General features: G+C 35.5%; 2 protein-coding genes across 10 annotated transcripts; one reads left to right on the forward strand and one right to left on the reverse strand.

Annotated features, from left to right (window-relative positions):
- The first annotated feature begins 18 nt into the window (after nt 1-18).
- Nucleotides 19-12,644, forward strand: LOC103982360 (uncharacterized). Of its 4 annotated transcripts, none has more exons than XM_065106740.1 (20): nt 19-298; nt 1,278-1,361; nt 2,776-2,890; nt 3,165-3,275; nt 3,370-3,426; nt 3,580-3,656; nt 3,727-3,826; nt 5,237-5,310; nt 6,739-6,839; nt 7,087-7,190; nt 7,637-7,690; nt 7,801-7,856; nt 7,947-7,985; nt 8,292-8,433; nt 8,632-8,816; nt 9,452-9,519; nt 9,726-9,798; nt 10,083-10,144; nt 10,417-11,680; nt 11,994-12,644. In XM_065106740.1, exons 3-20 carry the CDS (start codon nt 2,810-2,812, stop codon nt 12,247-12,249), a joined length of 2,904 nt encoding a protein of 967 aa, XP_064962812.1. In that variant the 5' UTR covers nt 19-298; nt 1,278-1,361; nt 2,776-2,809; the 3' UTR covers nt 12,250-12,644. The 4 variants fall into 4 exon arrangements, with proteins under 4 accessions (XP_064962812.1, XP_064962813.1, XP_009397552.2 ...); XM_065106741.1 differs by having other exon boundaries at nt 1,301-1,361; XM_009399277.3 differs by having other exon boundaries at nt 19-1,361.
- Nucleotides 12,645-13,336: 692 nt separating this feature from the next.
- Nucleotides 13,337-19,510, reverse strand: LOC135581310 (protein PHOSPHATE STARVATION RESPONSE 2-like). Of its 6 annotated transcripts, none has more exons than XM_065106747.1 (8): nt 19,231-19,510; nt 16,682-17,302; nt 16,040-16,205; nt 15,851-15,927; nt 15,719-15,758; nt 15,378-15,435; nt 14,750-14,819; nt 13,337-13,953 (listed from the first exon to the last, which is right to left on the reverse strand). In XM_065106747.1, the coding sequence occupies exons 2-8, from the start codon at nt 17,264-17,266 to the stop codon at nt 13,615-13,617; spliced, it is 1,335 nt and encodes a 444-aa protein (XP_064962819.1). In that variant the 5' UTR covers nt 17,267-17,302; nt 19,231-19,510; the 3' UTR covers nt 13,337-13,614. The 6 variants fall into 6 exon arrangements, with proteins under 6 accessions (XP_064962819.1, XP_064962817.1, XP_064962815.1 ...); XM_065106745.1 differs by having other exon boundaries at nt 16,040-16,250; nt 19,346-19,508; XM_065106743.1 differs by having other exon boundaries at nt 16,040-16,250; nt 19,231-19,508.
- Nucleotides 19,511-19,954: the final 444 nt, after the last annotated feature.

Raw genomic sequence — 19,954 nt, forward strand, 5'->3', positions numbered from 1 at the left:
GGCACCCCGCCCAGAGGTTCCCCTTCCCTTCCCTTCCCTTTCCCTCTCTTTAGGAGGGCCTCATCCGGTGGCGGTCGCCGACCGCGACGCTTTCGTCGTCTACGGCTTGGACGCGCGTCAGCCGGAAATTTATCGCCTTCGACGCGGTTGGGGGATTGGAAGCACGTTTTGTTGGAGAGTTTGTGATGGTCGTTTTATCTGTGGTCGGTTAGGTCACTGGTGTCTTGAACTTTGCTGTTGATCCTCTGCCTATTCGTACGGACTTGCATGGAGACCGTAGTATCAATTGCTTCCAAAGGTGTGAAGTCTTAACAAATTTTGAGTACAAACTCCATGTAGTTTTTCATAAGTTTCATGGTTATAGAGTTTTTCGTAGTTTTCATGGTAATACAAAGGTGCTTGTGGTTACGACTATTGATACAAAACATTCTTTTTTAAGTTGGGATAAGTATTGAAGTGTATTACAATCATCTAGATATACAAGGCTGTTGTTTCTAACATTAATCATATTTAGGCTATTACAATTAGATAAATTCGATGATGCATGACACACGCACATTGGCATTTAAATCTGATTTGTACATATAACTAGCTTATGAAAAGTGAAGTTTTGATTTAATACATGTTAAATCAATCATTAGATATTATTAGACTAACACAGCAGTGAGATTCTAATGAGGATTAAACATAATATTAATCTTTTTAATGTAGGAATTATCTGAGATGTTAGAGAGATTTAGATCGTTTGAAATGCTTCTGTGTTGTCATTGAAAGTATGTTAAATAAGGATGAATTAGGTTTTGAGATGCTTCTTGATTTAATTGGGTTATTTGGAGCAAAAAATTTTATAAAAAAAACTCAATTGTAGATACATTTGTGCCCAAATATCTTAAACTTAAGTTGGATTTATCCATTGACTTAAAGGTAATATATTAATTTTCTTTAAGTAGTTTAATTATGAGTGATACTGATTTAACATCATTTTAACATGAATCATATCTTGGGACCAAATTTTTTTTAGGGGTAGTAATGTAATAACCAGGATTTTTCCACTCGTCCCAAAAATAAAAACTTCCACATTAGGATTCTACCTTATATGATTAATCTATTTCCTTGATTGAGCAACCTAATTAAGGAAAAAATAATTAACATTATTTATTCTTATTTCCTTGACTGTATAGACAGTTTAGGGATGAAAGTAATTGTTGAATAATTAATTAATTCGAAAAAAATATATTTACTTTGGAACCCACTTCCCTCTCCTATATGCTGCCCAGACTTCTCTGTGGTTGATCAATAGGGTCAAGCGGAACTTAACAGTACAAGCAGATTAGAGGGCGGAAAGGGACCTTCAAGAGTCGGTATGATGATGCTAACTTCATTATTTAAAAATTTTGAATTATGATTAAAGATTTTTGGGTATTGAAATAATCTTGTATTTTAAAATCATGATGCCTGAATTATGTTGTCATTTTAAATATTGAATCATGTTTAATAAGCAAATTTAATGAATTTTTTAAAAATTTGCCATTGTCCATGATTCCTTAAATTGGTTTAATTATCGTGATTTGTTGATTTATTTGATTAAATTAGTTTGCTTATTATTGTTAACTTCATTAGAATTTCGTGTCTAAATTAGATTGACTTATTTCATCTATAAATCATTTGATAGTTTGATTCATGTTAAAAAGAAATATTTTGGATTTCAGAATTGTTTTATGATTCAACAAGTTCTAAAGCCTTATTTAAAGCTATGTCATGAAATTTGAAAATGATTAATGGTTTTCAAGTTTAGATGGTATTTGACACTAAGATTGATGATATGATGCATATTATTAGTATTGTTGATATCACGAGGGAAATGTGATCCATGTTAGGAGTGCCCCCTTCGAAAAGAGCTATGGGCTCGTCGTAGAGCCACCGATGGATGGAGTCTCCCATGTCATATACGATGCACGATCTATCATGATATTTTGTATGACTTATTTGAATGTTTGCATGACAAGTGAAAATAAATGATTGTGATATATGATGACGAGGACTTTGTTTCCTACGAAGGCACAAAGACCAATACTGATTGGGTGACATCTTTCGGGGATTAGCGGGCTATTGGGTGTGGTCGATGGAAGGTTTCTTCATCCTTTGTTAGGAGGAACTTGTCCCCACTTTAATACATTAAGGACATCACTTCATTCATTGTTGATAGTGCGATATGAGATCTTTTCATTCGTTGGTGTGAGAATATAGAACTCATTCCGTGAAGTGTGTCTCTTCATACATTGTTGGGAGAGTATATCATCGAGTGTCTAATATACGCCTATGTTATATGTGGATGTCATAACTGAGATATGTTGTATGAAACTTATGCATGATCAAAATGTGTTGCATGAAATTAATGCATGATTTTGTTTATTGAATAAAAATTATTATTTTCTATAATGATTATAAATACTTATTTGATAAATTTTATTAAAGGTGTTAGTATATAATGATCGAAAATGTTTTATGAGTATTGAAGATTTTTTAATGATTTTTGGAGCTTTTTACTCAGTACGATTATTGATGTGTTTTGATTTCACATTTATTTTCAAACGTGATTTGTATTAGATCTGGAGGCGACTTTTGTTGTTAAGTAGGATTGCCAAGGAGTTCCTGCTTGTTTTTCAGGATAATGAAGTTTATTATTGTAAATATAAATGAATATTTAGCTTTGTAATCATTGATTTTGAAGTGGTGGTTTATGCATGGTATAATTTTCTTGGTAAAAATGTGAAGCATATTGGGGCGTGACACTTTGATTGAGGCGAGGATGGTGGCCGGACACCTTTTTCACGACAAGAAGAGCTCATGGCCTGCAGATGAGTATGTCAGCCAAGCTACGTTGCTGCTGGTGAGGCTATTCTTTGGTTCTCTAAGTTGTTGAAATCTTCCATTGATCATTACTTCTTCCAGTAACAATACTTTTAGAAGTTACCCTTTCAAAGTTGCTTTCGGATTTGGTTTTATATCTGTTTTTATGCTTGGAAAATGGTTTTACCGAGCTTTATATAATATTCTCCATATCTCGACATTTAGTGTAGTTCTTTAGTGGTCTTTGACCGTTTTCTTTAACCAAAGTCGTGATGACAGCCTTTGCTATTGTTCATTGATGGATATACTTGTAGCTGGATTTCGATGGTGGCGCCCCACCAGAACATGCATGGAGGAGGAGGTTAAACAGTCATGCTAACATTCTGAAGGAATTTAGTGTGACATTCATGGAGGCATTTAGAATGGTACAATGATTGTAACCTTTGTCAGCTTGTATGCTGTTTAGTAGTAAGTTTTATTGATGAACTTGCTGATATATGTTATCAATATTTGAATTAGCTGCGCCTTGGTCTTCGTCTTTGGTCATATGTTAGAGAGGAAGCTTCTCAGGGAAGGGTAAATTCAGCAACCTATTGCTCATCTATTGACTTAATGTATCATAAAAATACTCATTTTGTTTTTGTAATTTTTTGGATTTTGGTTTCTTTTTGAATTTTTAAGGCACATGATTTTTTTTTTTAATTTGGAGTTATGATCTTTGCTTTACAGAAAGCACCAATTGATCCTTTCACAAAAGAACAATGCAAACCTACAGCTTCACAAGGAGTGCCACTTGGAGGAATGGGGTATGTGTTTTTTAATTTAGAAAATTTCCTTTGCAAATGTTATATCTCATGATTTTATTTCATTTTGCAGAAGTGGCAGCATCTCAAGAGGATTTAGAGGGGAGTTTAAACATTGGCAAATAATCCCTGGTTCATGTGAAACATCCCCTGTCATGGCAAATCAGTTTTCTGTAATTATCAGTTTTTCTTTGACATCCTCCTGTCCAGTTCTTTTTTTTTCTTTTTCCTTTCTTGAAATTTTCCAAATGGAAATTTGTTGTCCACTTGCAGTTCTGGACTGTTTACTCATTTTGGTTTTGCCATATGATTAATTACTTTCTACGTTAGTACTTGAATTTATTGTGAACTGAAGAACTGCAAAGTAATGTATTACCTACCAATTTTTTATTAAATAGCAAGTTGTCTGACAAAGGTGAAAGTTAGTTGGCAGAGCTTATTTTGGCTTTGCTCTTCCTTTTGGCCCTTCCCATGCATTGACAAATAAGAAATAGCATATGAGAGAAGCACAAAGTACAGATTTTGTTGAGAAACTGTCAAGTTCTTAGGTTTATCACTTGAGGGAGGGGAAGGCATTTTGCTTTTTCATGTCTGTCCCATCTTTTCTTTGTTTTAAATTGTTGTTTTTGTAGTTGCTGAGGGAAATATGGTTGTATCAACATATAGAATCTTAAGGCTGTTTGGAAGACAAATTCTTCTCTTTTACCAAGGAAATTTTAATTTGCGAGTTTCATTATCCAATATGTCTGTATGTAGTTAGGTAACCATTAAACTTTTCATCCAATGAGGGAGTCACACCTGTTTCATTGACTGTAGTTCTCACTTGACAATTGAAATCCCATTGGGTGTAATGAATTCTTGTTGAAAAGTGATCCTTTTTGTACTAGAATTAGTATCCTCTGTTATGGTGGTTGCTTGGACAAGGATAATGTGGGAAGATGGAGTCAATGCCTTAGAATATATATTATGGTGATCTGTTTGATTAAGCCTTATTTCCCTGCTTTCTTGGCTTATGTAGCTACCTGGTTGATAGTGGTCAGGAATTAGTTAATTTTCTGGTGCTAGGATGATATTATCTTACTAGCTGTAACTCCAGACCAAGTATTCTTAAATATTTGATGTCATTGTCACTTGAAATTTTCCTCTTCTCGAAATTCCATCTTTTGGTGGGTTAAATGATGAAGGGAAGGCCATCTTAAATGTTAAGTTAGAATGGTGAGGCACACCTAAATTCCATAGGATAGTTATTCTTGCTAATATTATCAAACCCTTAATTTCATGCTCTATGAATCTTATTGGTCTTACTTCGTACAACTTGTCCCAGTTTTAATCTAAACCTGAGTTTAGTGTGAAGGCAGTCACTTGTATCTTTTCTAACAAAACTCTATTTATCCATGTCTTGGAACTTTTGGTTTCAGTGTTCTTTTAAACTGTCCAATATGTTGTTGTCTTAGGAAATTGGCATGCCAACTATAGGCATTTTTGAATTAACTGAGTTTTAAGCTATAAATGTTCAGTTCTTGCAGACATTTTTCTGCCAATTTGAAGATGAATGACATGGTTTCATGATACAAAATGTGCAGATTTTTATATCTCGAGATGGGGGGGAAAAGAAGTACTCATCAGTTTTAGCCCCAGGGCATCATGAAGGATTAAAGTAGGGATTTTTCCTCACTTCTTGTTTGAACATAGTTTTTTATTCTGTTTACTTGTTGTAAAGACTTTCTTCTTTTTTCCGTTTTGCCTTAGCATATGATCAAATTTTGTAGAAAGGACACATTTCGTTGCCAATATAAATAGCAGATGTGTGTATGAATATAAATTTCTCTTTTAAGTTTTAATACATTTCTATGACCAAGATTCGAGTCACTGAAACAATCTCTATATATAACTATAGGTACAATTATATATAGAGATTTATATCCATACATAGGTACATTTTTTTTCTAGACGAGTTATTTATGAACTTGATAATTTTTTTGCTATTTAAAAATTCTCTTATGGTATATTTTTAGGCTACATAGATCAAATCATTAAAATATCTTAAAAATTATGTGCCCACTGACCAATTTTTGTTTAATTTTTTAATTAAATGTTTGATTAAGCCAGAGATGTAATTGACAAGTATTGCCAAAAGAGTTCGACGTAGAAAATATGATCTATAATTATATGTTTATCATTGGCATCTATCTTCATTTGATTAACAAGAAATTTTTATTTTTTCAATTTTGAATTAATAGAATTAAAATTTGCAGTGAGGGGCATGTATATTTCCCATTATTAACGTAACTTCAGTTGCTAGCTTAAAGGAAAAATGTTTTGTTTGGATAAATAATTTGTAGTGGTGGAAGAGTTGGTGAATGAATAGGAGGCCAAAGTTTTGATACTTAATCGATTGAGGTGGCCACACTATTGAATATGTAGACATTTCTCGTAGATTACAATCATTGATTTTGTATCAGGTACAAACTAGCAGGCCCCTGTACGTGAATTCACATATTATCCCCAAGCCAAATTCAAATTGCAGGTAACCTAGGCAGAGTGTAGTGCATGTTCAAATCCGTCGTGAATGAGTAATGACATCCGCTATCTAGTGAACACTTTTATCATGCACTAAACATGATTACCATACTCTATATTGAGGTTCTTAATGGGCAAGCAGCCATGTCAACATGTTGTGTTGTGGATTTTCCAACACATGCAATAAAAAGTATAAATGCTAAATAAATACTCAACTCCAAATAAAATGTAATATTATTTTTTAAGGTGCAAGAAAGAAACACTGTCCCTAAAAGAATAAGAAAAATTCTTGGTTGTGAAAGTGTAGGCAAAACATAAAAAAACTTGTTACTGCAGACAGATAGGTTTGCTCCTGGTGGTTGAGTGTTGATTACACCTTTACTTTTTCGATTCTGTATATATCAAAATTTATATGATGTATTTTGTGCTGGCCATTGAGATAGAAATTTGTTAATGTTATTTGTTACATGCTCTTTTAGCATATGAGAAATGGAAGTTTGCTGGTCTAGATATCTCTTAAATTTCAAGTTTTACTGGTTCTTTTGACTTTCTGCAAACATTTCAGGAAGAATGGTGACCTTGGTATATCCTCATGGGACTGGAACTTGAGTGGTCAACACTCCACATATCATGCTTTGTTCCCCAGGGCGTGGACTGTTTATGATGGTATTATTGTAGTTACATTTAATAGAGTCAGCACTTTCTTTTAGGTACTTCACCTGTAATGATAATTGATGTTGAGCCAAGAAAGGTTTGACACTGTCCACCACTATTTAGCCACTGACAGCCCACTGTTTCTTCTTTTTAATAATCTTGGTTCTATCAATATGAGATGTGGCTTACTATTAGTAATGCCTAAATCATTATTATATTTTGCTTCTGGTATTTAAATGCAATTGGTTATTTCCTCCAGGTGAACCAGACCCCGACCTCAAAATCTCATGTCGCCAAATATCGCCATTTATACCTCATGATTATCATGAAAGTAGTCTTCCCACAGCTGTATTTGTTTACACAGTATGTGCTTTATGTTTCAATTGTATTTGAGCAAATTACCTCTGTCCTCTTTGGTGCCCTTTTTGTGGCTTAGTGAAAGTTGCAAATTTTCCATTTGACTCTGGCAGGATGTAAACAGAGCTTGTTTGTGCTATTTTCATTTTATATGGAAAATATATTTTTATGATAGAATGCATACTAATATAAATCTTCAATCGTGATTTAGCACTTAACCTTAACTATAGCAATAGAAAATGGATTATTTGTGGTGGATACAGAATTTTTTTTCTCTTAGTTAATGATTGTTTTCACTTTTCAGTCACCTCATTGTGAGGAAAAGGTTATTCTGCTGCCTGAAAATTGTTGTATTGCATCTATGCTAGTACTGAGTTTTTTATGAGGTTCTCCTTGGCTTATTTTTGTGCTGTTGGTAACATCTGTAATCTCTTATTTCTTCTCATTTGTAGCTAGTTAATACTGGAAAGGAAAGGGCAAAGGTCAGCTTACTGATGACCTGGGCGGTAGGTGAACCTTCTGTGTCTATTTTTTTTCCTTTTTAAGCTGCTAATCCTCCAAAATCCAAATTACCTCTCATGTTTAGTTTTTAATGCCATTTTTTGGTATTGGGTAGAATTCTATTGGAGGAGTTTCACATCACACAGGTGGCCATATCAATGAGCCATTCATGTGAGTGTTATGCTGTTCAAGTTTTTGAATTTAATTGTTCTCCAAGTAATTCTTATGATTGACATGCATGCTTTGTTACGATATGTGCAGAGACGATGATGGAGTGTCAGGGGTGCTTCTACACCACAAGCAAGTTATCTACCTTTAATTGTCTTATAGGACAGTTGATTAGCAGATCTTTCTTGTGACCACTCTGATGGCAACATAAATTTGAAACCACCACCCTTTCCCTCTCCCTCACCTACTACTCTCTTTTTACCTAAATATTCCTTTTTTAGAAACTTTTCTTGCTTTCTACGTTAATGGAAGTGTCTATATCTGGCTAAAGGTCATTCATAGTCTTTCTGTAGTTATTCATTTGTTTTCTTTCTTCTATTTCATTTTTTTATTCATAGATATAATTTGTGCAATTTCTGGTTATATGTTTCTATCCAGGACTACGAAGGACAATCCTCCTGTAACATTTGCTATTGCAGCATGTGAGTCTCAGAATGTTACTGTTACTGTGTTGCCAAGTTTTGGACTTTGTGGGGAAAATTATGTTACAGCCAGGGATATGTGGGGCACGATGTTGCAAGTAATTCTTCTTTGGCTCACAACCTTGGTTATAAATTTTAAATTGCCACCTTTTTTATTTGATCATGTCATTATTTTCTTTTATTTTTCTTGATTATATGGGATTTTTCCCGTGGTTTTTTCTGAGTAAAAACAAAAACACTTTGATTGCAATTACATTTAGTGACAGTGAATTAATCAGTGATTTTTTTTTGTTAAGGATGGGCAATTTCAGAGGGAAAATTTTGGAGCTGGCCTTTGTGTGCCATCTTCTGTTGGTGATACCCTTTGTGCGGCAGTTTCAGCCTCTACATGGGTTGAACCACATGGTAGATGCACGGCTGTATTTGCTTTAGCATGGTCATCTCCAAAAGTGAAGTTTCAGAAGGGATGTACATATCATAGGTGCTGTCATACATCCTCATTGTGCTATTTTTTTCTTTTAAAAAAAAACTTTTGTGACTTTTTTCGTTCCAGTTAACAACTCTAGCAGACAATAAAGTTCTGTTTTTTTCGTGTACAATAGTCTCTTTCGTGCACCATGGTTAGACATGTGTTTTAGTGTAATTGAATCTACATATTTTTGAGACATGTGATTAGACGTGTACATAATTAACCAATTGTATGTACTGTCATTTTTCGCGAGTGTCTGAGTTTAGAACCTGTGATGGTGCCATATTTTCATCTTTGTGATGTTCATTGTTGCAAGGAGAGATCCACTGCTACCTTTTATGTAAGTATAAGTTGGGACACAATTTTAGCTTTTAATAAAGTATTAACCATGTGAGGTTCCTAGAGTGAGATTCCTTGACAAAGATAGGATATGTACGAGTAAAGTTGAGGTTGAATTTTAAAGAATCAGGGTTGTTTCTTGGATTCTGAAGTGTGTTTTTCAAATTTTAACATTGGCACACCAGTCAGCAATGCTGCTGAGCTTTTTGGCTCTAGTTGGCCTTTTCTAAATTTTGATTATTAAGAGAAAAGTCTTCTCCCAATTTTGATTTTAGAATTTTTGTTTATTCCTTTCTTTTCTCTTACAGGAGATATACAAAATTTTATGGTGCCTCTGAAAGATCGGCTATTAACCTAGTGCATGATGCATTAAAGAGTACGTATACATGGCAAAAAGCTTGATCTCTCGGTTATCAGAAATTTGTCATTTACTCTTTGCAGTATATTGTGATTGGTCATGTGTTGACTTGCTTGAATAATCATTTATATATATTGTGGCTATACTCAATACAGGACTGTTTGGCAGAGTTTGCTTATTAGTTTTAGCTATTTGACTCTGACAACCTTTCCCCTATGTTACAGAGTACAAGTTGTGGGAGGAAGAGATTGAAAAATGGCAAAATCCAATACTTCAAAATGCAAAACTTCCTGATTGGTAATTTTGATATTGTTAGACCAAAAATTCTTTCCATTTTCCAGTTTATGTGGTTCTATGAGACATCTGCATTGTGATCCTGCATATTATAATATTTGGCAACTTCAGTATTGTCCAAAAACATATTTAAGAGTAGCAAGACTCTTGTAGCATATATATATATATATATATATATATATATATATATATATAACTTACTGTGTTCGATCTTTTAAGTAGTTTGTTGCACATGGATTGCCTTACATCATAATTACATCTAATTTAAATCTTGATCAATTTGGCAGGTACAAGTTCACTCTTTTTAATGAGCTTTATTTTCTAGTTGCCGGAGGAACAGTTTGGACAGGTACTTTTGTATGTTTTCTATTTCTTTTTGTTCCTTAGTCCCCCACATGTTAACTTATTTTACGTAGAAGAGCTGAACTTTTTTTTAACTCTCAGTGACCTCAGCTTTTGGCAGTTGTAGACATGTTTAATTAAATAATAATAATTTTTCATGTGTTAGTATGATAGTGTTTCATTAGGCTGCTTGAAGGTAAACATGTTGCTCAAGTCTTCAATTTTTTTAGAGAGCTTGTCATGGATGGCTCCAAGCTAGTAATACCTTAATTAATGCAGATGGTGAAGCCCCAATAATTGAGGAGAACCTAAGCGCTGCTTCCGACTGCCACGAATCCACAAAAAGTAAGGATGAGAAATCTGTTTCCAAAGAGAGACATGTTAATATGGTTGTGGAGAGAACTTTTACAGACAGCAATTTGAAGAATGAGGAATTGTTCTCACCAACTTCAGTACAAGAATTGGCTGATAACGACGATGTGTGTGGCCCTGATTCTGCACAGACTGGTAACGTTCTGCATCAGCAGCACAACCCTGAAAATGTTGGGAGGTTTTTGTACTTGGAAGGAGTAGAGTACATTATGTGGTGTACATATGATGTACACTTCTATGCTTCGTTCGCTCTTCTGGATCTCTTTCCAAAAATAGAGTTGACCATTCAACATGATTTTGCCAGGGCAGTGTTGCATGAAGACAGAAGAAAAGTCAAATATCTGAATGATGGTAGCTGGGGAATTCGAAAAGTCAAGGGTTCTGTTCCCCATGATTTAGGAACTCACGATCCCTGGAATGAGATGAATGCCTACAATATACATGACACCAGTAAATGGAAGGATCTCAACCCAAAGTTTGTGCTCCAGGTGTATAGGGATTTTGCTGCTACAGGAGACATGTCCTTTGGACGGGATGTCTGGCCTGCCGTTTGTGCTGCTATGGATTATATGGAACAATTTGATCGCGATGGTGATGGCCTCATTGAGAATGATGGATTCCCTGATCAGACATATGATGCATGGACGGTTCATGGTATCAGTGCTTACTGTGGTTGTCTATGGCTCGCTGCACTCCAAGCTGCAACAGCAATGGCAGAGCACCTTGGTGACTGGGCGTTTGCTGAAAAATGTAAGATTAAATTTCTGAAAGCCAAACCCGTGTTTGAAGCTAAGTTGTGGAATGGATCATATTTCAATTATGACAGTGGAAACAGCAGCAACAGCTGCTCTATACAGGCTGATCAACTGGCAGGACAGTGGTACACCGCGTCTTCACAGTTGCCCCCACTTTTTGACGAACTTAAAATTAGAAATACTCTTCAGACAATATTTGAATTTAATGTGATGAAGGTCAGAGGAGGGTGCATGGGAGCAGTCAATGGGATGAACCCAAATGGAAAGGTTGATGAATGTTGCATGCAATCACGAGAAATATGGACTGGTGTCACATATAGTTTGGCAGCCACCATGCTTCTTCATGGAATGGATCATGAAGCTTTTACTACTGCCGAAGGGATTTTCACTGGAGGTTGGTCGGAGGAAGGGTTTGGGTAAGTGTTGCATTTTCTTGTCCTATCTGCTATACTATTAATCCTCACAGTAGGCAAAACTTTGTGTGATTTCCCGGCAAGGTACTTATTACACTTTTATCTGTTACAATTATATGGATTCACATACACTTGGCTGGTTTGCTGGTTGTTCTTTCAGTTCTGCACCCATCCAAGGACACTTCAGTTCTATTTCCATTGCAAATATGTCATTCTCTATCAGCTTGATTTTAACATGATTTTGGATTATGCTGCTGCAGATTGTCTTCTTGTAGTGGTGGCATTGACTAGCCATGTTTTTTTCCTGGTCTTGCAGGTACTGGTTTCAAACTCCTGAGGGATGGACAACAGACGGCCGCTACCGTTCACTGATCTACATGAGACCACTTGCAATCTGGGCTATGCAGTGGGCTTTGTCTCCTCCAAAGGCCATTCTCGAGGTCCCTAAAGTAAACATGAATAAGCTTCTCACATCAACCCTTAAAATGACAACACTTAATGATACAGACGTCCAAAAAATCGCACCTGAGACTGGTTGTTTCGGCAATGCTGTGTTTCACTGTGAATGCTGATCGATCAAACCTTGGGCAAAGTTCACAAAATGCATTACAGGATAGTCGTAGATATTTTTTCTCTTGAACCCTCGAGAAGAGTAAGGGTTTGGGAGTTCTTACATTGTAAGCTAGGGGAGCAAATCAATCAGTAAGTCATAAAATTAGCGTCTCACGATGTCGCAAGTGTATCAATGTACAGTTGTTCCATTTTGTGTTCAAGTTGTTTATTTTTTGTGGAAGTCACGGGAGCAAACGCAACCAATAATTGCAAAGTTGGGAGAATGCCCTTTTGTTGCTGATTTGCTCATATGTTTCTTCTTGAATGTATCCTTACACACTTCATCAGCGACTGCTTTTGTGTTTGTATGGATCTTTGAAATTTCTGATACAGGATCCAAGGTATTTAAAAATGCAAAATATTAACCGAGAGTTCTGTTTTTTTTTGTTTTTTTATGACATTTATTTTGGTTCTTAAATGTGTAAGTTATCGTAGATGATCAAGTTTCAAGTCAAGAAAATAACCGATCGTCTTCGGACTTCGCATATGACCAAAATCGACTCTTCCTAGTCCCAAGTCCATGGAACCGTCCAAGGAAAAGGAAACAGAAATTAGGCCACAAATATTGGCCAGGGAATGGATCAATTCCTAAATTCAATGTATATTCGAAGGTCGCAGGATATTAAGAATATCCTGTATATATACTCTTTACTTTTTTTCTATTTTTCTGTATCTGCTGCCAGTTATCGCTAACAAATAAAGTACAAAGATGCACTTGATATTTGGATCAGGACTTGTGAAAAGTAATTTACATGTCATGAATGCTCTTGTTGTCATTTCTGGAAGCATCCTGAAGCAAAAAAGAAATGATACAATCTATCGAACATCCAAAGAAGAATCACATGGTGGCATACAAATTATGTAGTTTTCAGTTCACTTCTCAGCAAAATAAAGGTGACAAAAGATAACAACAAAGTACACAATTTATACACAAAAACAATAATCAATGTTGCCATTTTTGAAGAGAATTAAATAATTTTTTGAGAAATAAGCAAATACAGAAATTTCTTTCTTTGTGTGTTCAAACATAAGCCACACAAGGGAAAATAAAGCCATAAAATATCAAGGTCTTTTTTTATTAACTTTGTTGTTCAGAGACATCACTTCTCCACTTCCTTCTAATAGGAATTTTCTTAAAGACTGCACCCTATGATTCATACCTAACATAGATATGAAACAAGTTACTAAACCTGCTACTACTGCTAGAAGTGTCTCCTCCCAAATAACCTCCCATTTGTACTGGAAACTTTTTATTGCAATAATGATGTTCATATCGACAGCTACCGGTGTTGTAACATTAGTCAGTGCAATGCTGAGATTGGAATTCACGAGTCCTCGTCATTTATTCTCGAGTGCTTGCTTGGTGGAAGGGAACTAGTAAGAGCATCTGTTTCCTTCTCATTGGAAGGTTCAACTTCAGACATCTTCCACTTGTTACTGACTTGCCTAAAGCCCTCTGTTATTTTTGAATCAGTGGAACTATTTCGTGCTTCTGGGAGATCAATCTTAGCAGTAGAATGTGTTTGATCGGAAGATATGGTTGTTGGTTTTTCTACAGTGGAAGAACAATGGGTCTTGTCCATGGTTGACTTGTATTGCTTCTCAAACATCATTTGCAAGTATTTCCCTTGCTCTTCAATTCTCAGCTGCAGATTTCTCTGAATCTGTGAAAGAAAAGGAGAGAATAAGCTGTAAGAATGACAAACAATTAGTGGTCATCAAGTCGGATTTGTAGATTTTAATACAATCTATTTTGCCTTTGGACAAAAAAAGGTCAGACTTACAAAACTGGAGGTAACTTGCCCAGATGTCTACATTCTACAAGCAATGACCAGTAGAAGCAAGTGTATTAATTAATAGCATGTCATCAAAAAGGGTGCTCCTCAGCCTAAAGTTCATATCGTGCCTCTAATGGACATGGTGCATGATAAAATGCCGATGAAATAATACAGACAATTTAAAATATAAATTTGATTCGAAGGAACAGTTCAGATTTGGAAAGCTGCACAATAATTTAAGAAACCGATCTCTACTGCCCTTTAGTTTAACAATTAAAAACAAACTTAAACTATATATATATATATATATATATATATATATATATATATATATATATATAAATATACAGCAGAAGCAGTCATTGCAGTAGTATGTTGTTATAGTTGCTTTTGTCAGTGCTAGTCATTGCTATGTATGTTGCAGCACTCCTGGAAGGACTACAAAATACTGATAAGAAAAAGATAAGAAACAAGGAAACAGTATGTTCAATTATCCCAACAAATCTATAATCATGCAAAACATGTCCAAGAGAAAATATTGATAAGCCAAATTACAGAGTCCTAAATTCTATTACAGGTATGAAAAACAAATTAAATAAATAGAGTTGAAATTTCAGAATATTCACAAGTACAGCAAAGCAACAAGCTAAAGCATGCCTATAACAGACCCACAAAAACAAACCTCAAGTTGTTCATGAAGTCGCTTCTGAACTTCCATCTGGAGTCGTAATGCTTCAGTGAAATCAATGCCTCTGTTATAAAAAATGGAATGCAGGATCAATGATTAACTGTAGAAGCTTATACCTATTGACTAGGAATGACAGCACAGAATGAAAAGAAAGGAGGCTGTGATGCACATTCCAGTTTAGTTGCTAATGAAACACAAGAGTCAAGAAACTGAAAAGGATCTATAATATAAATAACTAACAATAAAGAAATTTTAATTTGGTACTAAAAGCTAACATAGAACCACAACGGCATTACCCAACAGAGCACCAAGCAAAGAATGAATTTTGAAACATAACGGTCAACATATAGCCAACCTATCATGGTTGTTAAGTGATTGCTCAGGCACTATGCTGAAACATCAAGATGTCAGAGACAAGATGAAGGATTCATGTTTAATCAACAACACAGCAGTGGATTATTCCCAAAACTTCCATTAAATACAACCAGAAGATCGTGATTTCTTCCGAAAGCAGATGGTTATTTACTTCTTAAAATTCAATTCTTTTCTCCCACAAGGCAGCATCCGACAACAGAAGAGCTACAGAAACAAAGGATCCATTATTTGGCAAAAGTTAACTCACGTCTTTAGATCTAGAGAAGGTAATTCCTCACTCTGAGTGGCCGTCTTTTCTGACATCCCTGATGCATCAAGAAATAACATTAACAAAAAAAGACACAAAGCCCACATGATGTTTACTATAGCTTATAATTATAGCAAATAGATTCCACCTAAGGAATTGAAATGCATTATAGAAGGTACAAGGGCAACAAATTACATATAGCAAGCTAAGGAGAACATCTTTCAGGAGTATTTGTGTCATTAGAGAAAGAAGAAATTGCTTAAAGAATATGCTTCAGAAAACAGTAACAAAATAAACATATTAAAGTTTTAGTTCAAAAATTATAACCAACTTTGACAGACCTTCTAATGAGTCTGGCTTATAACGTGCAGTCCTATATTTCTGGAGAAAAAAAAAAAAAAGGACCTATTAATGATCATACAAGGACACATTATACAAGTGAAGAGAATCCAAAAGGAGACAAATAGCTAGACCTGTAGATGACTTTTCACATGGTATATTGTCAATCCTTCCACTTTCATGATATTCAGTACACCTTTAGGAGTAGCTTCTGAAGGTAAAAAGACAATTAAGAGTGAATACAGAAAACTCCTGAGAGTGAACACAGGAAACTCAGCAAGCCAGCAAGAATAGAAAGGAGGAACACACAAGATATAACGTACTTTCACTACCACCGAGCTGGTTGACAGCATTTATGAAGCATTCATGAAGCTCTGGAGTCCACCTCATCCGTGGCTTGGCTGCAGCAGTAGTGGCAGAAGACGATGCACCAGTGACAGCACAAACCTCACCAGAATGGCATGGAACAGACTGATCTGTTTGCGGCTGCTGCATTGAAATATTAGAGGAGGATTGGGCAGGTGGGCAAACAACCTATAGACAATCAGAAATCATATAAACCAGTTGCAATTTTAAAATATCTAATTACAGAATGAATTGGCTATGGGAAAATTCATGCACCACAATGAAGATAATTATACACCTAAATCATATAATGCTTATGTAATATATAGGGACTGTCTTAGACTGTTAAATACCAGATAGTTCAAGAATTATATGATATGATCATTTCAAATACTAGAAGTTGATAACACTGATTTCTTTTTCAAATAAAGGTCTTGTGACTCAAGTGTCGAGAAGCACAAGATTATCTTGTAATCCGAAAGACAACAGGCAAGGACCATGTGTGATTTAACATACTACATTTGTTGCAACAAATGTAAACTCTAATGGACAATATGAAAGAGAGAAGAAACTAATCCTTTCTTCAGCATTCTACAAGTACCTGTAGATAGTTCAATTACCTTCGGTTGAGATTCAGAGATAGTTGTATCATCAAAAAGATCCTTCCAATCCACATTCATTATATCACTCCACCATTCATTTTGCTTATTAAGGTCATTAGAAACCTTATTTGAGCTATTTTGTATTTGATTGTTCCCCATAATTACACCATCTGAACAATTTAACATGCCTTGAACTGAATCCGGACACCAGGTTATTTCGGTTGGACCTTTGGGGAAATTATTTGGCACTTGAAATATTTCCATATTTGACAAATAGGTTGAAGGCAAAGAAACTCCAGCATTCAGTGATCGACTGACGAATGGAGTATTGTTGGTATGCCTCTCATGGGCGAGAGTTGAAGAGAAACTAAGATCTGGAGAAAATCCAGAAGGTGATGAAAACAAAGGTCTCTGGGAAGGCAAAGGATTTCTTTGTATTTCCCTCTCCAGTGGAACATGTTGGGGATCTGGTAGTTCAGGGAATTTCTCCTCCAAGGTGTTTGGTAGAACAGGCAGAGATGATGACATAACTCCAGAGCTCCCAGAATTACAGAATTGCTGCATATTCAGATTCCCCACTGGTAAAGCTGAATGTGTTTCCATTTCTTTCTATGCATTCATTGCCAATAGATTTTTCACCTACAAAAACACATTGCTAGAATTATATTAAAATAACTTTGGAACTAACTTCCATGTGCCAAGCCATTAAATCCAGAAACCTAGGTGGAACATGAATAAAGTGACAAGTGTCATGTCAACATAACATAAAAAGAAGGATAACTGCTTCTCTCTGTAAAACAATCATCATCTAAAATAATAAATGATGATAACTTTACTTTATAAGCCATTTAAAAATTACAATACATTATCAGGAAGAAATAAAACACTTTAAAAAACATTGTGAATCAAGTAAGTCCACATGTAATGCAAACATGTTACTATTTGGTACTTGAATTGGAGACCTTAGGTGACATGAATGAAATTTGGTTTAGAGATTGGTGAAATGACCTTTGCAGAGTTAAGTGACAATAAATTGACAAGGCATATCTACAGGTCATAGCTCTTAAACTCTAGACTACTCTGGTAGTAAAAATTATGCATCATATGCTTAAAGTGTGATACTTTTATCAGATGCCAAAAATTTACTCTTTTTACCAATGAAATTGGCTTCATCTCAGTTTTATTTGGACTCAAGTTGAGGTAAATACCTACATCTCCAGAAAATACCAACAAGTAGACCTTCTGAATTGTGTCGTTGCAGTAAGTTCACCGCACATAAATGTGTTCGTAGTTACATAAATGTATAAAATACTTGCACTAAATATCAACTTAACTAATTTCTCGGTAATCTGGTGACATCTGTGATCTTCTGAGAAATGTCACGTTGGACATTTTAGATTATACACAAATGCCAATGGTTTTAGATACCATGATCTATTTGAATTGCAAGAAAGACACCCAGTATGTTCAGAGTAGATTTAAGTTTTGGACAATTTTATGCACAACAACAATCGATCAAATATTCTCCACGTCCGTGAAGATTTCTGTTCAATTTCCCTACTTTAGCAATTTGGAGAATTTAAAAGATTTGTACGGTTCAAGAGAACTTCAAACTGGAAAAGAAAAAGCAACTAAGAACTAGAATATACAATAATATCAGAACTCAGAAGGTATCTACAAGAAGATCTACCACAATTACACCTCTAAGTCACAAATTTACTTCTGTTGCAATACACAGTATTCCTCACGCAAGACCTAAGAGATATACCATGAGAACCAACAGCCTATGAATGAACAAGAGCTCAAACATAATTGAAATTGAAGAAACATGATTGATATATCTGACCATTACTGCAGAAGAAAACAATTTCAGCATGCAAAAAGAACAAGAAAAAGCCTAGCTACAGGTATAAGAATAGAGGATTCCGACTCCCTCAAGAAATTCATGATATGGGGGAAGATCTACGAGGAGTATCAATTATTGAACTCAACATCGACTCTTAAAACAAGAACAGAGAAAGGTAACAGCACCCTTATACACAAAAAAGCATCTTCAGAAAGCGCTTATGAGGATCCCAAGACAAAAGATTTTTAGAAATAAGAATAGATATTATACTCCCTTTCCCTGGACCTATCAGTGGCATAGCGGACGATCAAACGAGTATTTGCTCAACTTCACAGGAAAAATAAGTTCAGACATCAAAACTGTGATTCTGTATCCTTATCCTTACCTAGGGATAGACTCCAACAAAAAACAAGAAACAAAATTTCTTTTTAGTTGTCATCCCATATATATTTCAATTCAATCAAAGAAAATGAAGCAGCAAAACCATGCTGATTCCCTCACTCCACAAAAACCACAGAGAGAGGTGAGAAAAAAAAAAAAGTAATGAAGAACTTCAAAGACATGCGTGCGATACCAGAGGATCGACACCCAAACTCAGCAAGGTGGGATTTTTATATCCTATCGATTGAAAACGGACGAAAAGGAAAAGATGAGCCGAGATCAAGGTGGCAGCTTTATTCCCATACCGAAGAGAACAAGAAACAAGAAAACCACAACAGACCTCTCGATATTCTTATCCAAAAAGCGAGCAACTTGGGAAAAAGTTCTCCGGGCCACGACCGAATCACTCCAAAGGGGGGAAGCCCCGCTCGGATTTGATCTCCGGGAATTCTCACCTATCGACGTCTATAAGAAAAGGGGAGGTCAAGGCGAATTCTAGTGAACGGAGGAAGCTGAGGCGGAGTCCACCGTCGATCGGCAGACGCGAGAACATACTGGTGCGATCCGAGGGAAGGGCAGATGTGGATTCGCGTCTCAGCTCACGAAGGCGGCCAATTATTAGGTTAATGAGATGAAACGGAGGACAGATTGGGAATTTTGCTTCTTAAATACAACCCCCATGCAGGTTCTATTTTCCTAATAGACCCCTTTTCGTTTCACTTTTCTCTGATAGCCCCCTATAAGATTTATTCGCTGCAGTCCATCGGGGTTTTGAGTTTTGCACATGGCCCCCTGCGGGGGAACGCATTAGGCTTTTTTATTTTACGTATCGACCCTTACAAATTTCGATATAACGGATAGATCCCTCCAGCGATTAAGATAATATATATTAATTAAAATATGACTTAAAAATATATTTTTCTGCATCCAAAAAAACAAAAAACCCCTTGATGTCTTTATAATCATAACAAGTTTTGGAAAGGCATCAATATTAACAGTCAATTATCAGTAAACTCATAGAGATTAATATGGTGATGCGTATAATTTATAAAGATTTTGCAAGA

The sequence above is a fragment of the Musa acuminata genome, chromosome BXJ2-4 (assembly GCF_036884655.1).
Source record: "Musa acuminata AAA Group cultivar baxijiao chromosome BXJ2-4, Cavendish_Baxijiao_AAA, whole genome shotgun sequence".
Classification (NCBI taxonomy): Eukaryota; Viridiplantae; Streptophyta; class Magnoliopsida; order Zingiberales; family Musaceae; genus Musa; species Musa acuminata.

What these genes read in the sequence shown, in the direction of transcription:
- LOC103982360 (XM_009399277.3), top strand. Translation starts at nt 2,810, where the DNA reads ATGGTGGCCGGACACCTTTTTCACGACAAGAAGAGCTCATGGCCTGCA. An exon ending in TCATGGAGGCATTTAGAATG is followed by an intron (nt 3,276 to 3,369) that starts GTACAATGATTG and finishes TATTTGAATTAG; the next exon opens with CTGCGCCTTGGTCTTCGTCT. An exon ending in CGGAGGAACAGTTTGGACAG is followed by an intron (nt 10,145 to 10,416) that starts GTACTTTTGTAT and finishes TAATTAATGCAG; the next exon opens with ATGGTGAAGCCCCAATAATT.
- LOC135581310 (XM_065106745.1), bottom strand. Translation starts at nt 17,266, where the DNA reads ATGGAAACACATTCAGCTTTACCAGTGGGGAATCTGAATATGCAGCAA. An exon ending in TCTCTGAATCTCAACCGAAG is followed by an intron (nt 16,251 to 16,681) that starts GTAATTGAACTA and finishes GATTGTCTATAG; the next exon opens with GTTGTTTGCCCACCTGCCCA. An exon ending in CCAGCTCGGTGGTAGTGAAA is followed by an intron (nt 15,928 to 16,039) that starts GTACGTTATATC and finishes TTTTACCTTCAG; the next exon opens with AAGCTACTCCTAAAGGTGTA.